This window comes from Geotrypetes seraphini, chromosome 4 (genome assembly GCF_902459505.1).
Source record: "Geotrypetes seraphini chromosome 4, aGeoSer1.1, whole genome shotgun sequence".
NCBI lineage: Eukaryota > Metazoa > Chordata > Amphibia > Gymnophiona > Dermophiidae > Geotrypetes > Geotrypetes seraphini.
The window spans coordinates 43,451,543-43,475,732 of NC_047087.1; the positions used below are offsets into that span (position 1 = coordinate 43,451,543).

The following is a 24,190-nucleotide window of genomic DNA, read 5'->3' on the forward strand; positions in this document are numbered from 1 at the left end:
AAGCATTCCTATTAACCTGGCCACACATGTATCCCAGCATTGCAGAGGCAGCCTAGTGGTCAGTGAAGTGGACCTCACCTTAAGGGACCTAGGTATAAATGTCACCTAAACTTCTTCATATTGGATGGTGAGTCCTCCAGGGACAGAGAAAACTTATTGTACCTAAAAGTCCACCACTACAATAGCCCTAGGGCTTGCAGGTCACTTAGGGGGAAAGGAACTGGGGCTTGTACACGGCCTTTTTGTACTTTCAAAACCACACTCAAAGCGGTTTACATAGAGGTATTTCAAGCATTTTCCCTATCTGTTCCGGTGGTCTCGCAATCTATCTAATGTACTTGGGGCAGTGGAGGATTAGGTGACTTGTCCAGGGTCACAAGGAGCAACATGGGTTTAAACCCACAACCGCAGGGTGCTGAGGCTATGCTATACTCTCCTCTGTATATATTTAAGTCCAGGAGATATTTCTATGTTTCAGGAGGGTTCACATATTTATACTGAATGAAAGAGGGAATTGAACCTGGGTCCCGTTGTTCATTGTCCACTTTACCAACCACTAGGCTACTCCATCCATTTGCTTGCTGCTTTCTTAGGAATGGCCATAATTTTCCCCATTTCTAGACTCATTAAAAACACACTTTTTTTTCTCCCAACTGAATAAACCTGGTTGAGGGCAGGGATGGGACCCCTGGAGATACAGATTGAGATATTAATTCTATTTATTTTTAGTGATTTCTTTAAAAGATTGAATGATTGTATTCGTGTTATCTCTGAAATTTTTCTTTTGATATTGGTGCTCCTTCCTTTCTATGGTTTGTTTTTAGTAATTACAAGGGGTGTTCAATAATTTATCTACTTGAGTATGAAAGAAAGTAGCAAGCGTGTTGAAACAAGTCTATGCATGTTGTGACATGTCTCAAGGTTACTCATGCACAATTGTGGCTCAGTGCGAGTCTAACATTCCAAGACACAGGATGTCAGGAGAATCCTCATGCAAATCAAGTAAGAAACTGCTAGATTTAGAGCAGTGTTCAGTGATAAAATTTCTCACAAAAGCCAAAGGGGATCCATGAATAAATGATTGCAGTTTATGGTTAGTCTGCCCCATCATCCTACAAAGTAAAATTTTGGACCAAGCAGTTTAAGTGGGGTAGATAATCCATTGAAGATGACCCTCACACTGGATGGCCTGTGGAAGCAACTTCCACAGAAATATGTAAGAAATTTAAGAATTTAATTTTGTCAGACTGATGAATTAAGGTCTCCCGAATTGCTGAAGAAATATGGGCATCTTGGGTACAATTTGGAAAATAATTCATGAAAAGTTGGGTATGTACAAGGTTAATGCATGATGGTTTCTAAGAATACTGATGCCATGTCAGAAAGACACGAGACTTCAGTGCTGTCAGGAGAACTTGGAGATGCTCTGTGAAGACCAAGTGAATTTTTGTCATCGTTTGATGACTGGAGATGAGACTTGAGTCTATCACAGAGATCCTGAGTCTAAAATGGAGTCAATTCAATAGAAGCACAAGTCATCCCCTAACCCAAAAAAGTTCAAGACAGAAAAATCTGCAGGCAAAGTCATGGCAACTGTCTTCTGGAATGAAGAAGGACTTTTGCTTTTGGAGTTCATAGTAACATAGTAGATGACAGCAGATAAAGACCCGAATGGTTGAGTAAATGACAGAGAAAAGACGAGGAAAACTCACAGCAAGCGTACTGCTTCTTCATGACAATATACCAGTGCACATGTCCTGACAATCACAAGCTGCCAGCCGAGAATGTGGGATTCAGCAGCTGAACCATCCACTCTATAGTCCTGACCTGGCTCCCTCAGATTATTTCCTATTCCGAGTTTTGAATAAATTATCCATGGACAGCGTTTTTCAAGTGATGAGAATATCAAGGAAGCTGCGACGTCCTGGTTTGAAGGTCAAATAGAAGGATTCTTTTCAAAGGGGTTAAAGTCATTGCAGGAAAGTGGATGAAGTGTATTAGGATGGAACTATCAGGGGACTATATTGAAAAATAAAACAAAAATTTTTGAAAACTCTTTTCTTTCCTACTGAGGTAGATAAATTATTGTATGTCTTTCGTATGTTCACTACTTAGGTCTTTAATTGGTAAAGGTGGTATATTGAATCAATAATAATAATACTGGAGCTGTCTTAGAGCCTGGTATCTTCTGTCACTATCACATCTTTGGGGGAATGGGGAGGGGGTCAGTGACCACTGGGAAATTGGGGGGGGGAGGTCATGCCTTCATCTCTCCAATGGTTAGCTGGTCTGTTAGGGCACCTTTTTTTCTGTCAGTCATGACTAAGTCAGATCTAGATAAAAGCATATTTCTTTTCTTCCCTGGACCTTTTTTCTGTTTCATTATCGCAGAAAGACATCAAGATTTTAAGTCTGCCCAAGTCCTTCCTAAAACATGTCGCCAGTCTGCCCCTTTATGATTTAGGCCAGTGTTTTTCAACTTCTTCAAGCTAAGTACCCCCTAAGTCTAACAAATATCAACCAAGTATCCCTTCCTAAGCTCCGCCCCAGACTCACCCCCATAATAATAGTACTAATTGTAATGCAGTTTCTTCCATTCATTTCTCATATATAAACAGTATAATCTTATTAATAAAAAATTGTAACCACAAAATTAAACTACACAAAGCACTCTGTATGCAAGAAAAAATTTAATTATTATTTATATTCTTTTTTTTTTTTTCAAAGAGGTCAAGGCAGATGGCTTTAAAATATGCAATGTCACCTCGGTAGCAACTACACAAAAATAGACAAATATAGTGTGAAATATGTACAGTAGATATAAATTCTCAAAACTGACACATTTCAATTACTAAATTGAAAATAAAATCATTTTTCCCTACCTTTGTTTGGTGATTTTATTTTTCTAATTATTCTTTCCCAATCTCTAGTTACACTTCCTTCTGACTGTGCTCTTAACTGTGTTTCCATGACCTTCTTATCCATTGACTATTTTTCTCTTCTTCACTTTCTACCCTACATCCATCTTTGGCATTAACTTTAACATTCGACTTATTTCTATTTTTCTACTTTCTTCTCAAAATCTACTTTTTCAAAATCTACTTCCCTTCCTATCTCTCTCCTCTCCCATGGTCTGGCATCTCTCTCTCCTTCCCTCCCTGTTTCTATAATCTGACATCTCTCTCTTTCTCTCCTCCCCTCTCCCTCCCCCGCTTCCCACAGTCTGGCATTCTCTCCCCCTCCTTCCCTTCCATTTTGTGATGTGGCATCTCTCCCCCTCCAACCCCTCACAAGTCTGCACCTCACATTCCTCCCTCCTCTCCCCCTCCCTCAACCCATAGCCAAGCTTCTCTCTCCTCTCCAGGCCCCAACCCTTTAATTTCCCTCCCATCTTCATGATTCCCCACCCCAGACCTTCCGAGGTACCTGGTGATCTAGTGGGAGTGTTGTGGCAGGAGTGCAACCCTCTTGCTCTTGCCTCCTTGCGGCTGCCTTCTAAAATGGCCGCTGTGACCTCTCACAGCAGCTCTCAATACTACAGGAAATGCCATGAGCAGCAACAAGAGGTCACAGTAGCTATTTTAGAAGACAGCCGCGAGGAGGCAGGCGCAAGAGGGCCGCACTCCTTCCACAAAGACTCCTGCTGGACCACCTGATACCTCAGTAGGCCCGGGGGAATCATGGAGTTGGGGGGAGATTAAAGGGTTGGGGGCCTGGAGAGCAATTCCATCAAGCAGCCTCAGGGGTTTTGCTAGGCCAGCTGCCTCCAAGGAAAGAGGAAGTTGTATCAGAGGTGGACCTGCCTAGCAAAGGCCCCAAAGCTGCCTGATGGAATCGCTATTAAGTAACGCTAACAGCAGCTGTGTATAGAAGTTTAAAAGTACAGTGAGCTGCCACTGCTAGTCCGGGAGGGCTGGGGAGAGAAAACGTTGGTGGAGGGTGGAAGACCTACAGCGCCGCTCCGCGTACCCCCTGACAATGGTGCGCATACCCCCTTGGGATACGTGTACCACGTAATGAGAACCTCTGATTTAGACAAACTGCAGTGTAAAATGTCCCAATTTTGAGTTTTAAAAATCACAACCCAGATATTTTTGCGAGAAAAACGCCCATCTGCCATTTTGTGCTGCTTTTGAGATGTTTTTTTTCTCTTTTGAAAATGTGCCGTAGTAATTTTTAAAATAAATATGCAGTACATATGTTGCAAAAGATAATCATACGTTATGATTCTTCCCCAGTTGTTCCCCTGCTGTGCCTGAGGTAGGAGCATCCTGAACCAGAAACACATCTGTGTGACACATGTCTAAGCTTTCCCCCTGCACCCACTGTATCACAGCCAAGCAAGGGAAGCCCATGACCAGGGCACATTTGTGGCAGCCCACCTTCTTTGTGCCCTGAGTGGATGTATCAGCCACCCATAGCTTGCTGCAACCCTAACCTGAAGAAAATCTGCATGCAGATTATGTAAAAATAGATGCAGTTTAGAGATGCACCTACTTATAAACGTCCATCCCCATAATTGTATAACAACCATTTTCCCCGTGTACAAACTTTACATGAAAAAATGCTTATAGATTTACCCTATTCAATATAGCTTTCACTATTGTGATCTGAGGAATGTGAAGCTTGATGTAGTATATATGAAGAATTAAATTATCTTTTACCATATGCCATCTGAATGGTAAAACTGCATGCTAACAAATCGGAAATAAGCCCTTCTGTGTGACCTGTATGGGTTCCTCAGCCATGAAAAGCATAGCAAGCAGAGTATGCAAAAAAAAATAAAGATTAAAAACAGGATTTATTGCAGTTCTGCCAAATTCTGCATAAATGGTGAAAGAGCCAGTAAAAGTCTGCCTGTTTTATTTTTTTTCTTGTATTGCAAATAACCCACTATTCTCTTTATGCTATGTATATTTACTCATATCTTTAGGAAATTTATGTGTTTCCATTATAAAGCAAATAAAAAAAAATATCTCCTGGAGCCTTAATCACCAAGAGGATAATTTCTCCCAAATCATTTTGGGAGAAGTAGGCTTTTACAAAATTGGCTTCTACAAAATTACCTGCTAAAAGGAAAGCTTTCCTGTCTGTCTGTCCAAATTAGCTCTTCTGAGCAGGGACCATATATTGAATGTTCAATGTACAGCGCTGCGTATGCCTTTCACCGCTATAGAAATGATAAATAGCAGTAGTATCTTTGAGAATTATGCACTTAATTTTGAATTTTCAGAAATATGTGAGGGGTTTTTTTACTCTGAAAACTTATCCATACAGCTCAGCAAGTATAAATTGGTATTAAGGTAGTTTTTCTGGGATAATTTTCAAAGTGAAAGCAGAGAAATAGGGGGATGTGAGGGAGTGGGTGTTACATGACCGGATCCCTAGAATCACTTCCTCATTGCCTGAGAGTTAGAGGGGCAGAGCTCAGGCAGCGATGTAGTTAAATGCCCTGAGGCAGAACAGAAGAGGTAAGAGGTCTCCAAGGAAGTAGCAAAGTAAGAGGCTTCCAATGGAGCAGTGAGAAAGGCCCCAAGGCAAGAGCCCCCAAGGTAAGAGGGCTTCAAGGGAGTGTAGCCTTCCCAGCAATGAGAGAGAGAGAGATGGATACAGTCCTGATGGAAGAGGAGTAACTTAAGCCTCAGAGTTTTGCTGGGATGGAAAACTATAAGTTGTGAAGTCAGTGTTCAGAAGTTAATTATGCATGGACCTAAGACAATTAAGGTGGGAGTAAATCTTGCAGAATATTCGTAACATATATGAATTTGCTGTGTGTGTGTCCTCAAGGGACCTGAGACAGCATTAGTTGCCAGAGTTTGGACCTGGCTAGGAGCCAGCCCCATGGAGAGTATTCACTGGGACTATTTTATTTTATTTAATATTTGCTATACCCCAATTTCTGTACTTGACAGGTTTAAGCGGTTTATAATAAAAAAAAACTGTTTCACTGTTTCAATAAAGTAGAAAAAAACACCGGTATGTGGATAAGAAAGTAGAGTATCACTCAGTCCGCACCTAAAGTCTAGTGAAAGTCAGTAAATTTGGAGGACATTCCAAGAAGGGAATCAACAGCTAGGAAAAAGGATGCCAGAATGACGTTAGGAATGGAGAGTATCAACTCGTTCAACATATAACGTGGAATAAGAGACAAGCATTAGGTGGACAAATTGAAGGGCAATGACACTGTGTGTGTAGCCTAGCAGCAGTGGTAATCTGTATTTTTATGTTAGGTGAGTATCAACATACCTATGTTATGTGGATGAGAAGGCTTGAGCGAATAGCCATGTCTTGAGGGCAAATTTAAATTCCTTGAGGGAGGGAATGTTGCGGATAGTGAGGGGTAGATTATTCCAGGCATATGGTCCGGTAAAGTAAAAAGCTCGATGATGTGTGCACTCCAGTTGTGCTTATTGTGGTCCAGGTAGGATTAGGTGGGAATCATTCAGGGTTCGTAAGAGCCGGACTGGATTGTGGAGGATGGTAAGACGAGCAAGGTGCTCTGGGGTTCCGAACCGATAAGATTTGAACATCAACAGAACCTTGTACTTGATCCTCTCTTTAACCGGGAGCAATGGTGAGATTTTAGAAGACTTTATCATGTCTATCAGCTTTACAAAGCAGTTTAATGGCCACATTTTGTAGAATCTGTAGACGTTTTATGATGTAATCTGGGAGCCCTGTGTAAATGATGTTTAGAGACAGAACGAGAGGATTAGTGCCTGGAAAGTATTATGATTGAATAGGTGGCAAATAAAGTGGAGCTAGTGGAAGGTCAAAAAGGTCAGTGAAAGAGAGAGAGAGACTCAAAAAGACTAAGCCTATGAAATACTGTAACAGAGCTGATTACAACCTTTTGGTGTACATAAATAAAGTCCTTTTGACTTCCTGTAACCTCTGTATGTATGTTCATCACATTTTCATGAGGTCCTGCAGCCAGCTGCTAGCCACACAGCCACAAAGGCCATTTCCAAAAGTGTCTTAAGCTCAAGGCTGGGGGGGGGAAGGGAGGAGAGTTAAGATTATTCTGTAACATAGGCACCAACATTTATGCACTAATTATGTGCATAAATGTATAGGATAATGACATTGATGTGCTTATGGGTAACAACCAAAATTCCTCCTAAGTGCTAGTCTGTAAATACCCATTTATGTACTGTATATTTGCAAGAGGGTGTACACATGGGTGGAGCTTGGGTTAGTCTCAAACTTGCACACATAACTTAAGTAAGTTCTGCACACAACTGCTGCACTTACTTGTACCTAAATGTTAAGCATGCATATACCTGCTTAGGTTAGTATTCTATAAAGGGTGGAGTTTGTGATTGTCCTCCAACATTGCTCCTCAGATAATAACGTGAATACATTTAATGCTTAATCACTTGAAGCAGTGTGTGGCTGGTGCAAATACTAACACCTAAATGTTAGCCGGAATATGAATAGATTATGCTGTAATGTATGAATATTTGTGCGCTCTGACATTCCTCGCTTAAAATCTGCCCATGCTTATGCCCACTGACAAAAAAAAAATACACCATCAAAATATGGTTGCATACTGTTCGGCTAGTCTAGGGTGGGCAACCTGTGACCTTTCGGCCACATGCATCCTATCATTGAATTTTATGTGGCCCACAAGATCCTGGGAGATATACAGTACACAGAAAAAAGCCCACACAAATGTCATTAATCAGAATTTTGTTGCAGTGGAAGCACCATATATAGAATTTGGGGGCATGTGTGTACCTGTGCATCTATCTGTGAAAGTGTTAGTAGGGCATTCATAAGTGGCATAGGAGGTAAATTCAAGAGGGAGGTATACACATGAGCTTAAGTTATTTACATAATTTCTGCATTTACTTGTTTGTAGTTAGACCAAGTCTATGGCTGGTATAACTGTGGGCTCATAATGAAAGATGCGCCAGTACTGGGTTGAACTCATAGGCACTGATTCTATAAATTTATTTTTTTTAAAAACCTTTTATACCATTTAAACCTAAATGATTTACATATCTTTACATACATATTTCAATAAAACAAATAAGATCAGACAAACATAAGCAAATAATCCTCAGAAAGTCATTCAGAAATTATTCAGCAAAAACAATCACGAACAATCAGTGTTTTAAAAACGTGCATTTACAAATAGCTGCGTTTTGAGTAATTTTCTAAAGCTGCCCTTGTCGCAACATTTTTGTAACTGACTAACAAGTGAGTTCCACAATTTGAGCCCTGCACAGCAGAAAACCATTTTACTGGTCTCAACATATTTCGGAGTAGCATTTGTTTTTAGTACGGCTAAATTTTCAGAGTGTAGGGATCTAGATGGTAAATAATTAGACTCGAAGCCTTGAGTTAGGCACCTAGATCTGTATGCCTTGCCAATCTAGGCACCTAACTTAATTTTCTTAATTGGCTTAATCGGTGCTCTTAATTGAAAGCGACATTAAAAAACAAAAAGCCATTAAAAATTTAATTAGCTGGTAGGCGCCTAGCTTGGTAAGCATCTACTACTTTGAGGGAGGCGTCTATTCCAAATCATAGTTAGAAGTGGACTTGGGGTGGAGTCAGGGTGTGATTTGATTGAGGCACCAGTAGGTGCTTGATTTAAGTGCGTTCATTTAGGCTAAGAAAGCCCTGGCCTAAATAGGAATGCGACTAATGTTTCATTGCCTACCGGCACCAAGAACCGCTTAGGCTCCACTAGACATGATTTTATAATCTGCGCCTCGTGGATGATTGACAATCGTGCTCAACAGCACCTAGGAGTTAGATGCCGTTTATAGACGCAGGACTCTACCTTAATAGAATGATGTCTCACTGTACATCAGAGTGCCTAAAAAGAGGTACCCACTTTTAGAATTATCCCCCTTTCTAAAAATGCATTTTAATATATAAATATATTTTGGATGCAGTAAAGCAGTGATCTCTAGGTAAGTAATTGTATGCTCAGAAGGAGATTTTCTTGCTTCCAATACAAAGACCCCTGAGGAAGGAGTGTTTCTCTGAAACACGGACCGTGTTGGGTCCGTATTCCATGTAAATGAGAGCCATTTTTTAAGGATTACAATTTTGTATGCTTTTTAAATAAAGATTTCTACACCTTTCTGCAGTTTCTTTCTTGTTTTTGGTGTTCACCTTTTACTGCACATTCGTTGGATTTTTTTTGTTTTTGCATGGCAACTTGTGTGACAAGTAGTTTTGTAAGTTACTATTTGGGTTTTTGCCAGGTACTAGTGACCTGGATTGGCCACCATTTATATATTCATTCAGTTTTCTATACCGTTCTCCCCAGAGAGCTTAGAATAGTTTACATGACTTTATTCAGGTACCCAAGCATTTTTCCCCATCTGTCCCAGTGAGCTCACAATCTATCACAACCTGGGGCAATGGGGGGATTAAGTGACTTGCCCAGGGCACTAAGGAGCAGCGTGGGTTTGAGCCCACAACCTCAGGATGCTAAGGCTGTAGCTTTAGCCACTGTTCCACACTCCCTGAGGACGGGCTAGGTGGACCATTGGTCTGACCCAGGAAGGCTATTCTTATGTTCTTATGTACATCCATCTTTAAAGAGAAACTATGCCTATGCACCACAGAAAATGCAAATGTAAAATTGAATCTACTATTTTAGAAACATAACAGCAGATAAAGGCTAAATTGCCTGTCCAGTCTTCCCATCTGCAGCACACTATCTTCTCATCTCCCTAAGATATCCCATGTGCCTGTTCCACATTCTCTACCTTATTTCAAGCTAATGCTCACATATTTTATAAAATATGCACATAAATGAACACTTCCATTCTGTTCATAAGAACATAAGAATAGCCTTACTGGGTAAGACCAAATGGTCCATCAAGCACAGTAGCCCAATCTCACGGAGGCCAATCAAGGTCACCAGTACCTGGCCAAAACCCAAGGAGTAGCAATATTCCATGTTACCGATCCAGGGTAATCCAGTGGCTTCCCCCATGCCTTTCTCAATAACAGACTATGGACTTTTCCTCCAGGAACTTGTCCAGACCTTTCTTAAAACTAGCTGCGCTATCTGCTCTTACTACATCCTCTGGCTATATGCCCTATATAGTTTGGGCAGTTTTAAAAGAAAAACAAAGCAGGGTGGGATAAAAATCCACAATATCTGGATGGGTCCATAAAGCTTGATTGTAGATATCAAACAATTCTTAAATGTGATTGAAAATGAGCAATGTAAATGGGTCTCAACATAGTCCATGCTTCGGCCATTTACGCCTTCCTCAGAAGTCCAATTTTTCAATGAAACACATTTGAGACAAAGTATATTTTCATACAACATATCACGAACAGGCATCATGGTTGAACACCATAGCATCAAAAGTATCATTCTTACCTCAGTGTGGAATTGTTGTCCCTCCTTTTCTTGTACCAATTAAAAGAAGCCATTTTTGCACATTTCGCCAAATTCTGTATTGATCGCCCGCATTTGGGCACAGATCGCAGATGCACAAATAAACTAATTAGTCAACTAGACACTAACAATCAGTTGTCTACATCTTATTGAGAAGACACTTAATAACTTTAAATCTCAATTAAATTCCTATTATCTCTCTCTGGCCTTTCCATCCAATGATTCCTGGTTTCTTATGACACCTGATCCTTAACCTATCTTGATTACTAGTTTTCCTTCATTTGATATTTATGTAGCCTTGGGCATCTGGCACATGGATAAGACTGTTCCAAGCCTCCTATTGTGACCTCCCTCCCTAATTTTTACCCACATTTAGCAGTGTAAACTTTCCTCCTCCCATCGTCCTCTTGTATATGTTGTGTTGTGTTCTCCTTTCCCTCCCCCCTCCAATTATTTTAGATATTGTAAACCACATAGATTTTTTTTCTGGAAATTTCTGGTGTATCAAATAAATTGATCATTGAACATGTTGGAGCTAATTGGCAGTAATTAGGAGTTAAGTATGCATCTTCCCTACTCCCTGTTCTATATCATGGGCGCCTAAATTTTATAACTTGAAAAAATCTCAAAGCCCAGTGATGGGCCGAAGCGCCATTTTGGTTTGGGATTCATTCCAGCTTTCCGCGTCTCCATGCTTCCCTCTTCAATTAAGAAGTTTCAGTGCCGTTGCTCTTGAGAAAGGAGGTTGTTTTCCTCTCTGTTGAGCATTTACTGCCTTTGCACGAATGACGGACTGCGTGCCAACATAATTCACGTTACTATGTTGTGAGATAAGTAGTTTGTTTTCTTCAACTTAAAAACATTGTTCTTACTTTTGAAAAGAAGTTGGTTGAGGAGGGGACGTCTTTGGGAAGTTGAACTTAATTAAATATGGAAGTGTAGCAATTTTTATTGCACTGTGATATATTGGAGAGATTACAGCACTTTTTATGTGTTATTGGCGTTTTATGTTAAAACACGATTGCACACAAAGGTCCGGGGATGTAACACACTTGAATAACCCTTCTAGGTGCATACAGCTCTCAACTCAACAACCTAGGGCTTGCCCTGGAAAATTGAGTTGTGTTAACTGAGGATCTTGCACAAAAACTTATGAGCAATTTTTCTCTAATTTAAGAGCCTTTTTTAGGCAGTGTACATCTCCCAATGTATTTGGCGTCATATGAGGAATTTTTCACCAGTTTGCATAAATTTCATAGCATGCAGCTGAAAAGCGGGCATGGGCAGGTCAGTCCAAAAATTAAGCATCGTGTTATAGAATACTTGGATCACTGAGCCTGACTGCCATCAGTTGGATTTGAGCATTTATGCCAGCTTAGGCATGGAATGTGCACCAAACAACTGTTCTGTAAAGAACGCTATGTGTGGAACGTCCCTTATAGGGTGCTATCCTAGTGCTAGCAGTGTAGTAAGGGGGTAAGCAGACCGCCCCAGGTGCCGGCATCTTTCCACCCCCCAACACCACGTTCGTGTCCTCCCTTCCCCCCCCCCCCCCTTCCATACATCTTTAAATCTTGACCAGCGCGAGCCACTTCTCAGGCCGGCTGCCCAAGCCAGCCCTGGCTCCACTCTGAAATCACTTCTGGGTCCCAGGGCCAGGAAGTGATGTCAAAGGGAAACGCAACGCTGGCGCGAGCAGTAGACCAGAGAAGCTGCCCATACTGGCCAAGATTTAATGAGGGGGGAAGGGAGGGCGTGAGTGTGGCGTGGGGGGGGAGGTACGGGGAAGGAGTGGGCTGGGGTGTGAAAGGAGCAGGGGGCAGAAAGGAAGGCTTGGGGGGGCGCTACCGCCCCAGGCGCCTCCTACTCTCGCTAAGCCACTGCCTAGCGCAGATCATAACGGCACCTAACTTTGAGTGTCATTTACTGAATCTGGCCTATAACCCTCTGTTGCATATGTGTAAATGGCTTTTAAAATAATCCTCTAAATGCATGTGTTGCAAATCAAAGGCAAGACAGCAAACAGCTACTTGACTTTTTTCACTTTGTTGTCTAGTAGAGTATTCTAGATTTGTATCAGCTGTTCAGCTACATTAAGAAAGCCCTGTATGTACCCTGCTGGGACCCTGTGGCTTGTGCTGACTAAATATTGACAAAGTGGTTTAAAGAGCAAACACTTTGACATTTGTAAAGTCCACTCCAAGGTCTTGTATATATTTGTTCAGCAGAAATGTGCCTTGCATACCAATATTTGTGGCGTTATTCCTCGTATCAGTCTACATAGGCTTTTTTTCTGGCCGAGGTGTACAACTATTTCAAAGCTGAACTCTGAGCAGGTTTTAGTCTGATCTGACTTCAGCAGAATTTTAGGATTTCTCCCAGGTCTCTGGGGATTTCCATCGGATTTTTACTGGTGGTTTGATCATACTCTATTACGCCAAGCCTTGTGGAACAGCACTGGTTATTGTGAATGTTTAAATCTACTAATGGAGTTAGAGCAGATAGTGTGACACTAAAGTTTTAACACCACGGGGTAAATTTTGTATATGGTACCTAAAAAAAAAAAAAAAAAAAAAGCTCAGTACTGTTCTATAAACAGTGCTTAAGTTAGATGTGGTTTATAGACTATTTCTATGCCTGTTTATGTTTATTATTCATTTGATGCCCCGCTTAATGCAATAGGTCAAAGCGGCTTACAAATTACAATCTTATGGAAAAGAATGCCAATATTAAAGAGAAAAAGTAACACAATCAAACAAGTAAAACTTTTATACAAATTATACAACAATAAACAAATAAATTAAAATACAGAGTAAATTAAATTAAAAGTGCCAGTGCCTGAAATTCTGTTCAGTCTACTCCGAAATAATAAAAGCTTTCTTGAAAAAGTGTGTGTTTGAGAGTGGAATTTTAACTTTAAAAAAAAGACAGTTCAGCTCGAATAAAAGGTGGAAGATTATTCCAGAAAACAAGGAGAGAGAAAAAATTATGCTGAAGATCCTATAGATCAGCGTCTCGAAAACTATGTCAAGCCGCAGCACACAAAAAAGTGGTGGCTGCGGCTCAAGGCATCTGGAAGTGCACAGACGTTGGCCCGATGATCTCACCCGCATGTGTGATGTCATCATTTCGACGTCCGTGCATATGCGAAAGCCCTCCAGGCCCTGAGCCGCCAGGGGGGGGGGGGTGCTGTTAGAGATGACATGTGGAGAGAAGAGGCGCTGGCACCAGCTGACTGCCTACAGGATGTGCCTCTCGCCGAAGCCTCTCCTCTTTCCTGGCGTCTCACAGCACACCTGGAATCTCAGGTGGCACACAGTTTGCAATACACTGATGTAGGTACATAATGGACCAGTGTTGTGTGTTTTTAAACTGTATTTTAGTTAATAGACGGTTTTAACATTATTGTACACCACCTAGAAGGTTTGATTAGGCGGTATAAGAAATTTTAAATAAACTTGAAACTTGAGAGCAAGTCTATTAGAATCAAGAGACCGTAATGAATGAGGAAGAACATATGGCACAGTAACTGAAGCTAAATAAGGTGGTTGCGGGAAATGAAGTGCTTTAAATGTTACCCAGAATCCATACCTAACTTTAGGTGCAGCCATTTGCACCAGCTGAAAAGCAGAACAAATCCTCACACCTAAATTAGTTGCGGATCCTCCTTATTCTGTAACAATGTGTATAAATCCAAAGAACAACCCTGATCTGCCCATGACCCTCCCATTTCCACAACCCCCTTTTTTTAATCTATAAGCATTCCATAATAAAGAGACAAGAGGGATGAAGATACCATCCCTCTTGTCTCTTTATTATAGAATGCATATAGATTCTTCTATGCAAGAGGCACCCAACAATTCAAACTCTCCCAGCCAGTCAGATTTTCAGGATATACACCTCTGCCACTGCATGCAAATCTCTTTCATGAATATTCATTGTAGATATCCTAAAAATCTGAATGGCTGGGAGTTCTCCCGAACAGGTTTGAGAACCACTGGTTTCTCTGTTATTATACACATATGATCTGATGTCTGTTCACTGGCAGCACAGAGGATTATGCAGGATAGTAGAATGCTAAATAAAGAAAGCAAAAGTGAATACATTTTCAAAATTTAACTTGTATGGAAAATTGATATGGAATGGAATTGATGGTTTTAAAAGTGAGTAGGGGAGGATTATGTAGAAGAATTGGCAAGTAGAAAGACTGAGGGGGGAAGGAGCACCTGTGTGTTAAAATAGTTTTAGAATCCTAAGATAACTCATGTAGAAAGTTATAGGAACAAAATGGTAATACCAGGATTTTCAGCAACATTTGTCCAGCTAGTGGCAATCAAAATCCAAGGAAACCACCTCGAACTGTTCGAGCAATGCCAGGGTGATTGAGGAATATAGGCTGGATAGAGCTGGGAGCTAAACAGCTAGCAAAAGTATTCAGTCTGATAATAATAATAATAATAATAACTTTATTCTTGTATACCGCATTACCATGGAAGTTCTATGCGGTTAACAAATGAAGAGACTGTACATTTACAGTGAAGTTACATTTTTGGCGCTGCTACATTTGCATTTTCGGCGCTGCTACATTTACGGTGAAGTTATTTTACAGCTAGGTTACATTTGCAGAGAAGTTACATTTGCTGTAAGTTACATACAGCGGTGTTTCATACAGCAGTGTTACATACGGCGGTGATACATACTGCGGTGTTCGATAAGGCAGAGCAGAGGCATTTAGTATGGGGGGTAACGAAGACGGGGTAATTTGTTGGATTGAGTGATCCATTTTGTAAGCCATTTAGTGGCTAACAAGATTGGAGGAGTCGGAGAGTCTGGAGGTAAGTCGAGGTCAGAGGTGGAGGCAAGGAAGAGGGGGAGAGAAGTTAGAGGAATTTGTCAAAAGGTAGGTTTTGATTGACTTCCTGAACATTTGGTAGGGTGGGGAATTGGAGATGAGGGCTGTGAGGCATTTGTTCCATTTGCCCGCTTGGAATGCTAGGGATCTGTCGAGGAATTTCTTGTAGAGGCAGCCCTTCAGGGGAGGAAAGGAAAACAGGTAGGAGTTTCGTGTACGAGAGGGGCCTACAATTTCAAGGTGCTCAGATAGGTAGAGTGGTGAAGAGCCTGCTAAGGTTTTGAAGCAGAGGCAAGCGAATTTAAAGATGATCCTTGCCTCCACCGGCAGCCAGTGGCTAACTATCCATATAAAATCAATACAGGAATAACTTGACCAGGTAGCTATCTGGATATCAGGCAGATTTGAGCTGCTGTTCTCTTTTTGATCCATACTTCCTCCATGTACTGATACATTCTTTAGTTAACTCCCATCCTGACTACTGTATCTCTCTTTTTCTGGTCTTCCTCAATATCAAATATGTTGTCTTCAGTTAATTCAGAATACTACAGATAAGCTCATTCATGAAACATAGAAAAATTATGGAAGATAAATGCTCATCCATTCTGCCCATCTGCAGCATCCACTATCTCCTCCTCTACCTAAGAGATCCCACATGCCTGTCCCATACTTTTTTACAGAAAGGGTGGTAGATGCATGGAACAGTCTCCTGGTAGAGGTGATGGAGACAAAGACTGTGTCTGAATTCAAGCACAGTCTTTGTCTCCATCACCTCTACCAGGAGACTGTTCCATGCATCTACCACCCTTTCTGTAAAAAAGTATTTCATTAGGTTATTCCTGAACCTATCACCTCATAACTTCATCCTACACCCTCTCAATCCGGAGCTTTCTTTCAAATGAGAGAGACTCACCTTATGCACATTTATGCCACATAGGTATTTAAACATCTCTATCATATCTCCCCTCTCTCGCCTTTCCTTCAGAGTGTACTTATGCCTTATGACAAACACCACTGACCATTTTAGTAGCCTTCCTCTGGACAGTCTCTTTCCTGTTTATATCTTTTTGAAGGTGTGGTCTTCAGAATTATATATTCTTAGAGGGCATCAGTACCGCCTTTTTCCTACTGACCATACCTCTCCTTATGCACCTTAGCATCCTTCTAACTTTCACCGTCGCCTTTTCAAACTGTTTGACAAGATCATCACTTACTACCATACCCAAGGCCCTCTCCTCTTTTGTGCACAAAAGTTCTTCTTCGCTAAACTACCATTCCCTCGGGGGGTTTTCAGCCCAAATGCATGATCTTCCATTTCTTAGCATTAAATCTTAGCTGCAAAATTTCAGACTATTTTTCAAGCTTCACTATATCCTTCCTCATGTTATTCACGCCATCGAGGGTATCTATGTTATTGCAGATTTTGGTATCATCCACAAAGAGGCAAATCTTACCCAACAGCCCTTCAGCAATATTGCTTACAAAATTGTTAAAAAGAACAGTCCCAAGAACTGAACCTTGAGACTCATCACATCACCTGTTTCGCTTTCCACTCAAGCAGTTCCTGACCCAGTCTGTCACTTTGGGCCGATAGCAAGGACACTCAGTTTAGTGCACTTTAGCAAACGGGCTACTATGTTTGGAAGAAGTTTAGTGAATATCACCTCAGGCATTTCAGAAACCCAAAACAAACTTTTCAAATCTGCTTTGGGATTCTTCCAGAAGAATTTGACCAGTCTTCATAGTTTTTCAGGTTCATGAAAAAGTTTGATGAACCTGTTTACCAAAAGTGTGCCCATCTGTGCCTAAAAGAAAAGTATATTGTAACATAATCAGGTCATTTTTTATGTCATTATATATCTACAGCAGATATGCTTGTACGTCTAGTCAAGGGTTATTAGTAGCTTTTAAAACATTTGCTTTTCCCCCACACGTTCAAATTTAAATCATATTTTTAATTTATTGTAATTGATGTAAATTTCTTCTTTGTAGGAATTTTATTGATATTTTTTGTACTTTATGTGTATTAAAGATTGAGCCTCAGGAATGTAATGAGTAAAAAATGCTTGCTTAATTTAAATTGTGAATCTGTCTGTTAAGAAATGCATTAGGGGTAGGAGAAGCATAAGACATATTAATTGACAGACAGGAACTGCTGTCTCTGAGGTTGATACAAGTAATTTATTACTTTAGAAATGAATGCCACCTCCAGAATGTGCTTCATTAATTTCAAATTTAGTTTTAATTTCAAGCTGTTGCCCCTTGAGAAGAATAAGGTGGCAAATTATGTTTGAAGAGCAGATTTTTTTTTTTTGCTCTAAAGAAACACTATATTTTAACTGTTTAATATTACAAATAAATGCAGTGAGTTTTTTTGTTTGTGTAGCTCAGGGCTACCCAAGTCCGGTCCTCAAGATCTACTGGCAGGTCAGGTTTTCTGGATATCCGCAGTAAATATGCATGAGAGAGATTTGTCTGCACTGCCTTCTTGGTATGCAAATCTCTCTCATGCATGTTCATTGCGGATATCCAGAAAACCTGGCCTGCAAGTAGATCTCGAGGACCGGACTCGGGCAGCCCTGGTGTAGCTGATAGAGAATAAACCAGTGCAGGTCAGTTTTCACTAACTCTTCTTTTCTCTGTTCTTCCATGGCAGCGTATGTTTCGGACGAGTTGAAAGCTGCTGCACTTGTCGATGAAGATGTGGAGTCCGAGGAAGTGGCAGTGGACGGGGAACCTTCGGCAAAGTACACGTGCTCCACAAAAGAGTACAACAAGAGCTCACCAAGCTACCAAAACTCTCCACCTGCTGAGTTTTCCAGCCACGAAATGGACAGCGAATCACATATTAGCGAAACAAGTGACCGCATGGCAGACTTTGAGAGTAGTTCCATCAAAAACGAAGACGAGAGTAAAGAGACTTTGGTAGCTCTTGAAGATTCCTCTATTTCCGACAGCCTGGAACAAATGAAAGCAGTGTATAACAACTTCCTCTCCAATTCCTACTGGTCAAACCTCAATTTGAACCTCCACCAGTCAACGTCGGAGAAAAATAATGCCAGCAGTGTTAGTAGCAGCAGCAGCAGCAGCAGTTGTGGAAGTGGGAGCTTTGACTGGCATCAGACTGCCATGGCAAAGACACTACAGCAAGTTTCTCAGACTAGAAGTCTTCCTGAGCCTAGTCTTTTTAGCACTGTTCAGTTGTATAGACAAAGCAGTAAGCTCTATGGCTCCATATTTACTGGTGCCAGTAAATTCCGCTGTAAAGACTGTAGCGCTGCATATGATACTTTAGTAGAATTAACCGTCCACATGAATGAAACAGGACATTATCGTGATGACAACCACGAAACGGATAATAATAATCCTAAACGATGGTCCAAACCTCGTAAACGTTCATTACTTGAAATGGAAGGGAAGGAAGATGCCCAGAAAGTATTGAAATGCATGTACTGCGGTCATTCATTTGAGTCCCTTCAGGACCTGAGTGTTCACATGATCAAAACAAAACACTACCAAAAAGTGCCTCTGAAAGAGCCTGTTACACCTGTAGCGGCAAAAATTATCCCCTCTGCTAGAAAGAAAGTGTCTTTGGAGCTGGAACTTCCCAGTTCCCCAGATTCTACTGGAGGGACACCAAAAGCAAACATCTCAGATCCAAATGATAACTTGCAAAAGAATGCAAATCCTTATATCACACCAAATAATCGTTATGGTCACCAAAATGGTGCAAGCTATGCCTGGCATTTTGAAGCGAGGAAGTCTCAGATCCTCAAGTGCATGGAATGTGGAAGCTCACACGATACTTTGCAAGAACTCACTGCCCACATGATGGTGACAGGACATTTTATTAAAGTGACCAATTCTGCACTAAAGAAAGGAAAGCCTATTGTAGAAGCACCGGTAACCCCGATAGTAACAGGTTTGCTAGATGAAAAAGTCCAGTCTGTACCACTTGCCGCTACAACTTTTACATGTCCCTCAAATGTACCTTCTAGTATCTCACCAAAGTTGACTGTTGAGATTAAAAAGGAGGTTGATAAAGAGCAAGGAATAACTGATAGTAAAATTAAGGATAAGGAGAAATCAAATGATGAGGAGGAAAAGTATGATGCATCCTCAAAATATCATTACCTGACTGAGAATGACTTAGAAGAGAGCCCTAAAGGGGGGTTAGATATATTAAAATCACTAGAAAATACAGTTACATCAGCCATAAATAAAGCCCAGAATGGTGCACCAAGTTGGGGGGGCTATCCAAGCATTCATGCTGCCTACCAGCTACCTAACATGATGAAGTTATCATTAGGTTCATCAGGGAAAAATACACCACTAAAACATATGTTTGGAAGCAATGAGATTGTGTCACCAACCAAAAATCAGCCACTAGTGTCACCACCAAGCAGCCAAACTTCCCCTGTGCCAAAAACCAATTTCCATGCAATGGAAGAATTAGTAAAGAAAGTCACAGAGAAAGTAGCCAAAGTTGAGGAGAAAATGAATGAACCGGAAGGAAAGTTGTCCCCAGTGAAACGAGCCACACCTTCCCCCTGTAGCAGTGAAGTCAGTGAACCACTGAAGACAGACACATCGAATGAAGGCGATTTCAAAACCCAGCAGAACAGCCCGGTCCCTCCAAGAGACAACTGCAAAGACAGCCCAAAGGCAGAGCCAACAGAGAATGGTAAAGAACATGTGAAGTCAATAACAAGCAGTTTAAGTTGCAGTACCGCCATTATAACTGATCATCCTCCTGAACAGCCATTTGTAAATCCATTAAGCGCACTTCAATCTGTCATGAACATTCATTTGGGGAAGGCAGCAAAGCCATCCTTGCCTACCATGGATCCCATGAGTATGCTTTTTAAAATGAGCAACAGTTTGGCAGAAAAGGCTGCTGTAGCTACCCCACCTTTGCAGGCCAAAAAAACAGATCACTTGGACCGTTATTTTTATCATGTCAACAATGACCAGCCCATAGATTTGACAAAAGGCAAGAGTGACAAAAGCTGCTCTTTGGGTTCAGTGCTCTTGTCATCCACATCAACATCTTCTGCTTCTTCGTCTACAGTGACAACAGCAAAGACATCTGCAGTTGTGTCATTCATGTCAAACTCACCACTACGTGAGAATGCCTTGTCAGATATATCTGATATGCTAAAGAATCTGACAGAAAGTCACACATCAAAATCTTCCACACCTACTAGTATATCTGAGAAATCTGATATTGATGGCACCACATTAGAGGAACCAGAAGAAACTACACCAGCTCAAAAAAGAAAGGGACGTCAATCTAACTGGAATCCTCAGCATCTGCTTATACTTCAGGCCCAGTTTGCAGCCAGTTTACGACAGACCTCAGAAGGAAAATATATCATGTCAGACTTGAGCCCTCAAGAAAGGATGCATATTTCTAGGTTTACGGGACTTTCAATGACCACTATTAGCCATTGGCTAGCCAATGTGAAATACCAGCTTCGAAGGACAGGGGGCACTAAGTTTCTTAAAAATTTGGACACTGGACATCCGGTGTTTTTTTGTAATGACTGTGCATCACAAATAAGGACTCCTTCCACTTACATTAATCACCTTGAATCACATCTAGGTTTCAGGTTAAGAGACTTGTCCAAATTATCAAGCGAACAGATAAATAATCAGATAGCACAAACAAAATCACCAGCAGAAAAACTGGTGGCATCATCTCCTGAGGAAGAGCTTGGAACTTCTTATCAGTGCAAGCTTTGCAATCGGACTTTTGCTAGCAAGCATGCTGTTAAACTTCATCTTAGCAAAACACATGGAAAGTCTCCAGAAGACCATCTTCTGTATGTCTCCGAGCTGGAGAAGCAGTAGCGTTTGCTTTTCATTAAAACATGACTGTAATTTGCTTTGAGGGAGAACTGTCCAAAGGCACCTTAAAGCTGCCATTTAACTCTTGCCCCACATTCTTTCTTGAGCCCCAGAGAATCACTCGGGGTTGGACTATTTTGTATAACTGTACAGTGTTTAATAGAGATGGATAATCAGCCGTTGTTACTGGTAAAATATGAAGGTTTAAAATGCAGTGGTAAGTGTTTGGAGCTTTGTGTAAATTGGGTTTAGTTGCTTAGCATCCCTCCGATGCATCGAGCTGCATGCATTAACGGACAGTTTAATTACGCATTAATAACTAATTCTGGCGCACTTTTTTTCATTTGACCCAAGTATGCTGGTATTCCTCAGCCTTTAATATTTAGCCCTCTGAGTACTTTGAAGCACTTCAATCATTAATTTGGTACAATGTGTAGATATTTGTTGGGGAAAATTTTGTATGAAAGAAAAAAAAAGTTGAAAGCCCTTGACCAGCTTAGTTATAATTAATAATATGAACCTCTTGTTTGTGCAGATATGCAGGGGTACGTCACATCTAGAAAATTATAAAGAAATCCCTTATTTTCTCCTTGAAAGATGGATTATATATATTGTAAAGCATTCAGAATTGCATATGAAAAATTGTGATGGATGTGAATGACATTTTTTTCCTCCACATTTTTATGAATGGTGTTTTATGTACCAGATATGCCCCAGACATAAGCTGTGCCTATGTATAGTGTATATTTTTTTTTTCAAGTCTGTTATTATTTTCTTTTTTTACATTGAAGCATTGTAAATTATACAAGAGATACAACAGATCGCCTTTATAAAGTATTAAAAAAACAACTATTATTCTTAAAGGAAAGTATAATTGTTTTGCTATACATCTATATTAATAGAGGTTCATGTCGGAATTATACATATTTATTAATATCATGTGTTCCTCAGACATGTCAGACAGATGTCCTGGACTGCATCTTTGGCAGGCATCGTCACTGTTTTTTGCACAGATTGACTTTTAAAAGGTATTTATCAGAGAGGACAAACAATTTTCAAAATAAAACTCAGTGCTCAAAGGGTTAAAACTATTTGAATAAAAATAGCTTGTACTGTAATTTCCCAGACATTGATAAATCCTTTAAATTATTTGTACTAGAGTACTTTTTGCTTAAAAAGTTATGAGGCATTCTGTGACCTAATCTTTTCTTACTTATGCACACTCTGGGTTCATTACGTATTGAAGGATGCCTTCTTTTATTTCAATTGGTAACTTTTTGTTTTGTTCGGCCTAATTATTCTCCCAAGATTCCACACTGCAAGCTTTATCTTTCGGTATATGAAAGGTAACCCTTGGTTACCAGCACACTAAGTGATTCTGTTCTTTTCCATTTTTGGCAGTTAATTTGCAGAAGTAACTGACAGCTGACACCATATGAGAAGCTATGTGTGCAATATTGGCGTGTAAACAGCACAGACACTGTAACACACTCTGTGTCCTGTTTTATTGTTGACAATGAGACACCATTATATGGCTCTTCATATAACCCTTTTTTTTCTGTCTACAGCAGCATTAAAATTGTCTTCTTTTTTTTTTTTTGCTGCGATTCCATGTTGCGTTCACAATTGTGTCTGAAATGTGCTACGACTAACGAGCACATTAAAATGAAATTGTACGCTATCTGTTTATGACTGTAGCTTGAGTGGGTTTCTTCCTCTGCCAGGTGCCGGCAGTCAAAAGCTGCACATAAATCGCTGGAGTTTTAGTTGAACTCTAGCATTCTGAAAAGCAACTTAGCGCTTGCATGCCGCATTAACAGAAATACTCCCCCCCACCGCCCCAGGAAAGAAAAATGAATTTTATAACTTCTGCTTAAACATCAAACAATGCCAACTCTATAGAAGAGAGTTATAAGAAATGTGTGTGGCAACTCAAAAAGGTCTGACCGAGCTCTGCATTCAGGCTGATGCTCAAATCCATTGTTTTAAGATATACAGTATTATTATTTTTTACATTTTTAATGCATGCAAAAATGGGAAGCAAGTGACCCAGACATCTTGCCTTAATTAAGGAGGAGAATTTTTGTCTTTCTCTTGCATGGTACAGTACAGCATTTTGATCTTTGCGGGTTGGCATGATATCTACAAATGCACGGTAGAGTCTAAAGGTACTTCCACCTTTGTCCAATTCTTCAGTTGCCTCAAGAAACAGCAATTCCAGAGGGAAAGCACTTCAGCAAACAAAGGAGAGTATATGATAATGACAAATGTTTATTGGTGCTGGTAAATCATATCGAGAAAACACTGAAAATATAATCTAACTTTTGGAAATGCCTTTATTTCTTTATATAAAATACAATTGTTTCACATTAGCTTGTAGCTGTACCTTGCAACGCAATATTCCATGAGAATGAAATTTATTTTCAATTGAGCAGGTTATTAACTTCCAAGTGTTTGGGAACAGGAAAAATACACCCTTCTATATATAGCTGTCTAGCTATCACTCTCTCGATATGTATAGACCATCTGGTTTTAGAGTTAAACCTGCTGCAGCCTTCTAATTGCACACAGACGGGCAAATTTGAACTTAGGATTAAAGCTAGAACAAAGAAAAAAGGTGAAAAAAATGTCTTCAATACACATTTCACTGACTGATTATCAAGGAACATAACATTCATCTCCTGCACATGCAGAGGCCTTCTTAGTCATGCAATGACTGGTTCTGTACTTCAAATGATTTGGAGCCCATAAAAAAAATTTGGAACTGATTTTACTTAATATTGAACTGACTCTAGAAACCTGCAAACATGCAGATAAATGTTTTGTTTTTTAGAGAGAGAGTCTTCAAAGTTATCCAGAAAATTTTTCCTCTTATTTTATTCCCTTGAGTTTATTTATACATTCTTAAATGACAGACTTGGAGACTGACAGCTTAATTACCGTTCCGTAAATGTAAAAATAACTTGGACTTCATTTTTATCAAAAATAGAATTTAAGCTCAATCAAAGCAAAAAAGAATTTTAGGGTATAACAACAGCAGTACACATCTCCCTCCTTGAATCAGCACTCAGAACTGGCGGCATTTTGCTGGATTGGCCATGCCAGCCTGA

The 24,190-nt window shown here is 40.3% G+C and overlaps 1 protein-coding gene across 4 annotated transcripts in view; it reads left to right on the forward strand.

Moving 5' to 3' along the window:
* The window catches only part of TSHZ3 (teashirt zinc finger homeobox 3), a 289,699-nt gene extending 267,053 nt beyond the window's left edge, over nucleotides 1-22,646 (forward strand). For all 4 annotated transcript variants that reach the window (XM_033941409.1, XM_033941406.1, XM_033941410.1 and 1 more), the window contains one exon: nucleotides 17,887-22,646. In XM_033941409.1, the coding sequence (XP_033797300.1) occupies nucleotides 17,887-21,083 (3,197 nt within the window). In that variant the 3' untranslated portion in view covers nucleotides 21,084-22,646. The remainder of the gene's footprint in view (nucleotides 1-17,886) is intronic.
* The last annotated feature ends 1,544 nt before the right edge of the window (nucleotides 22,647-24,190 follow it).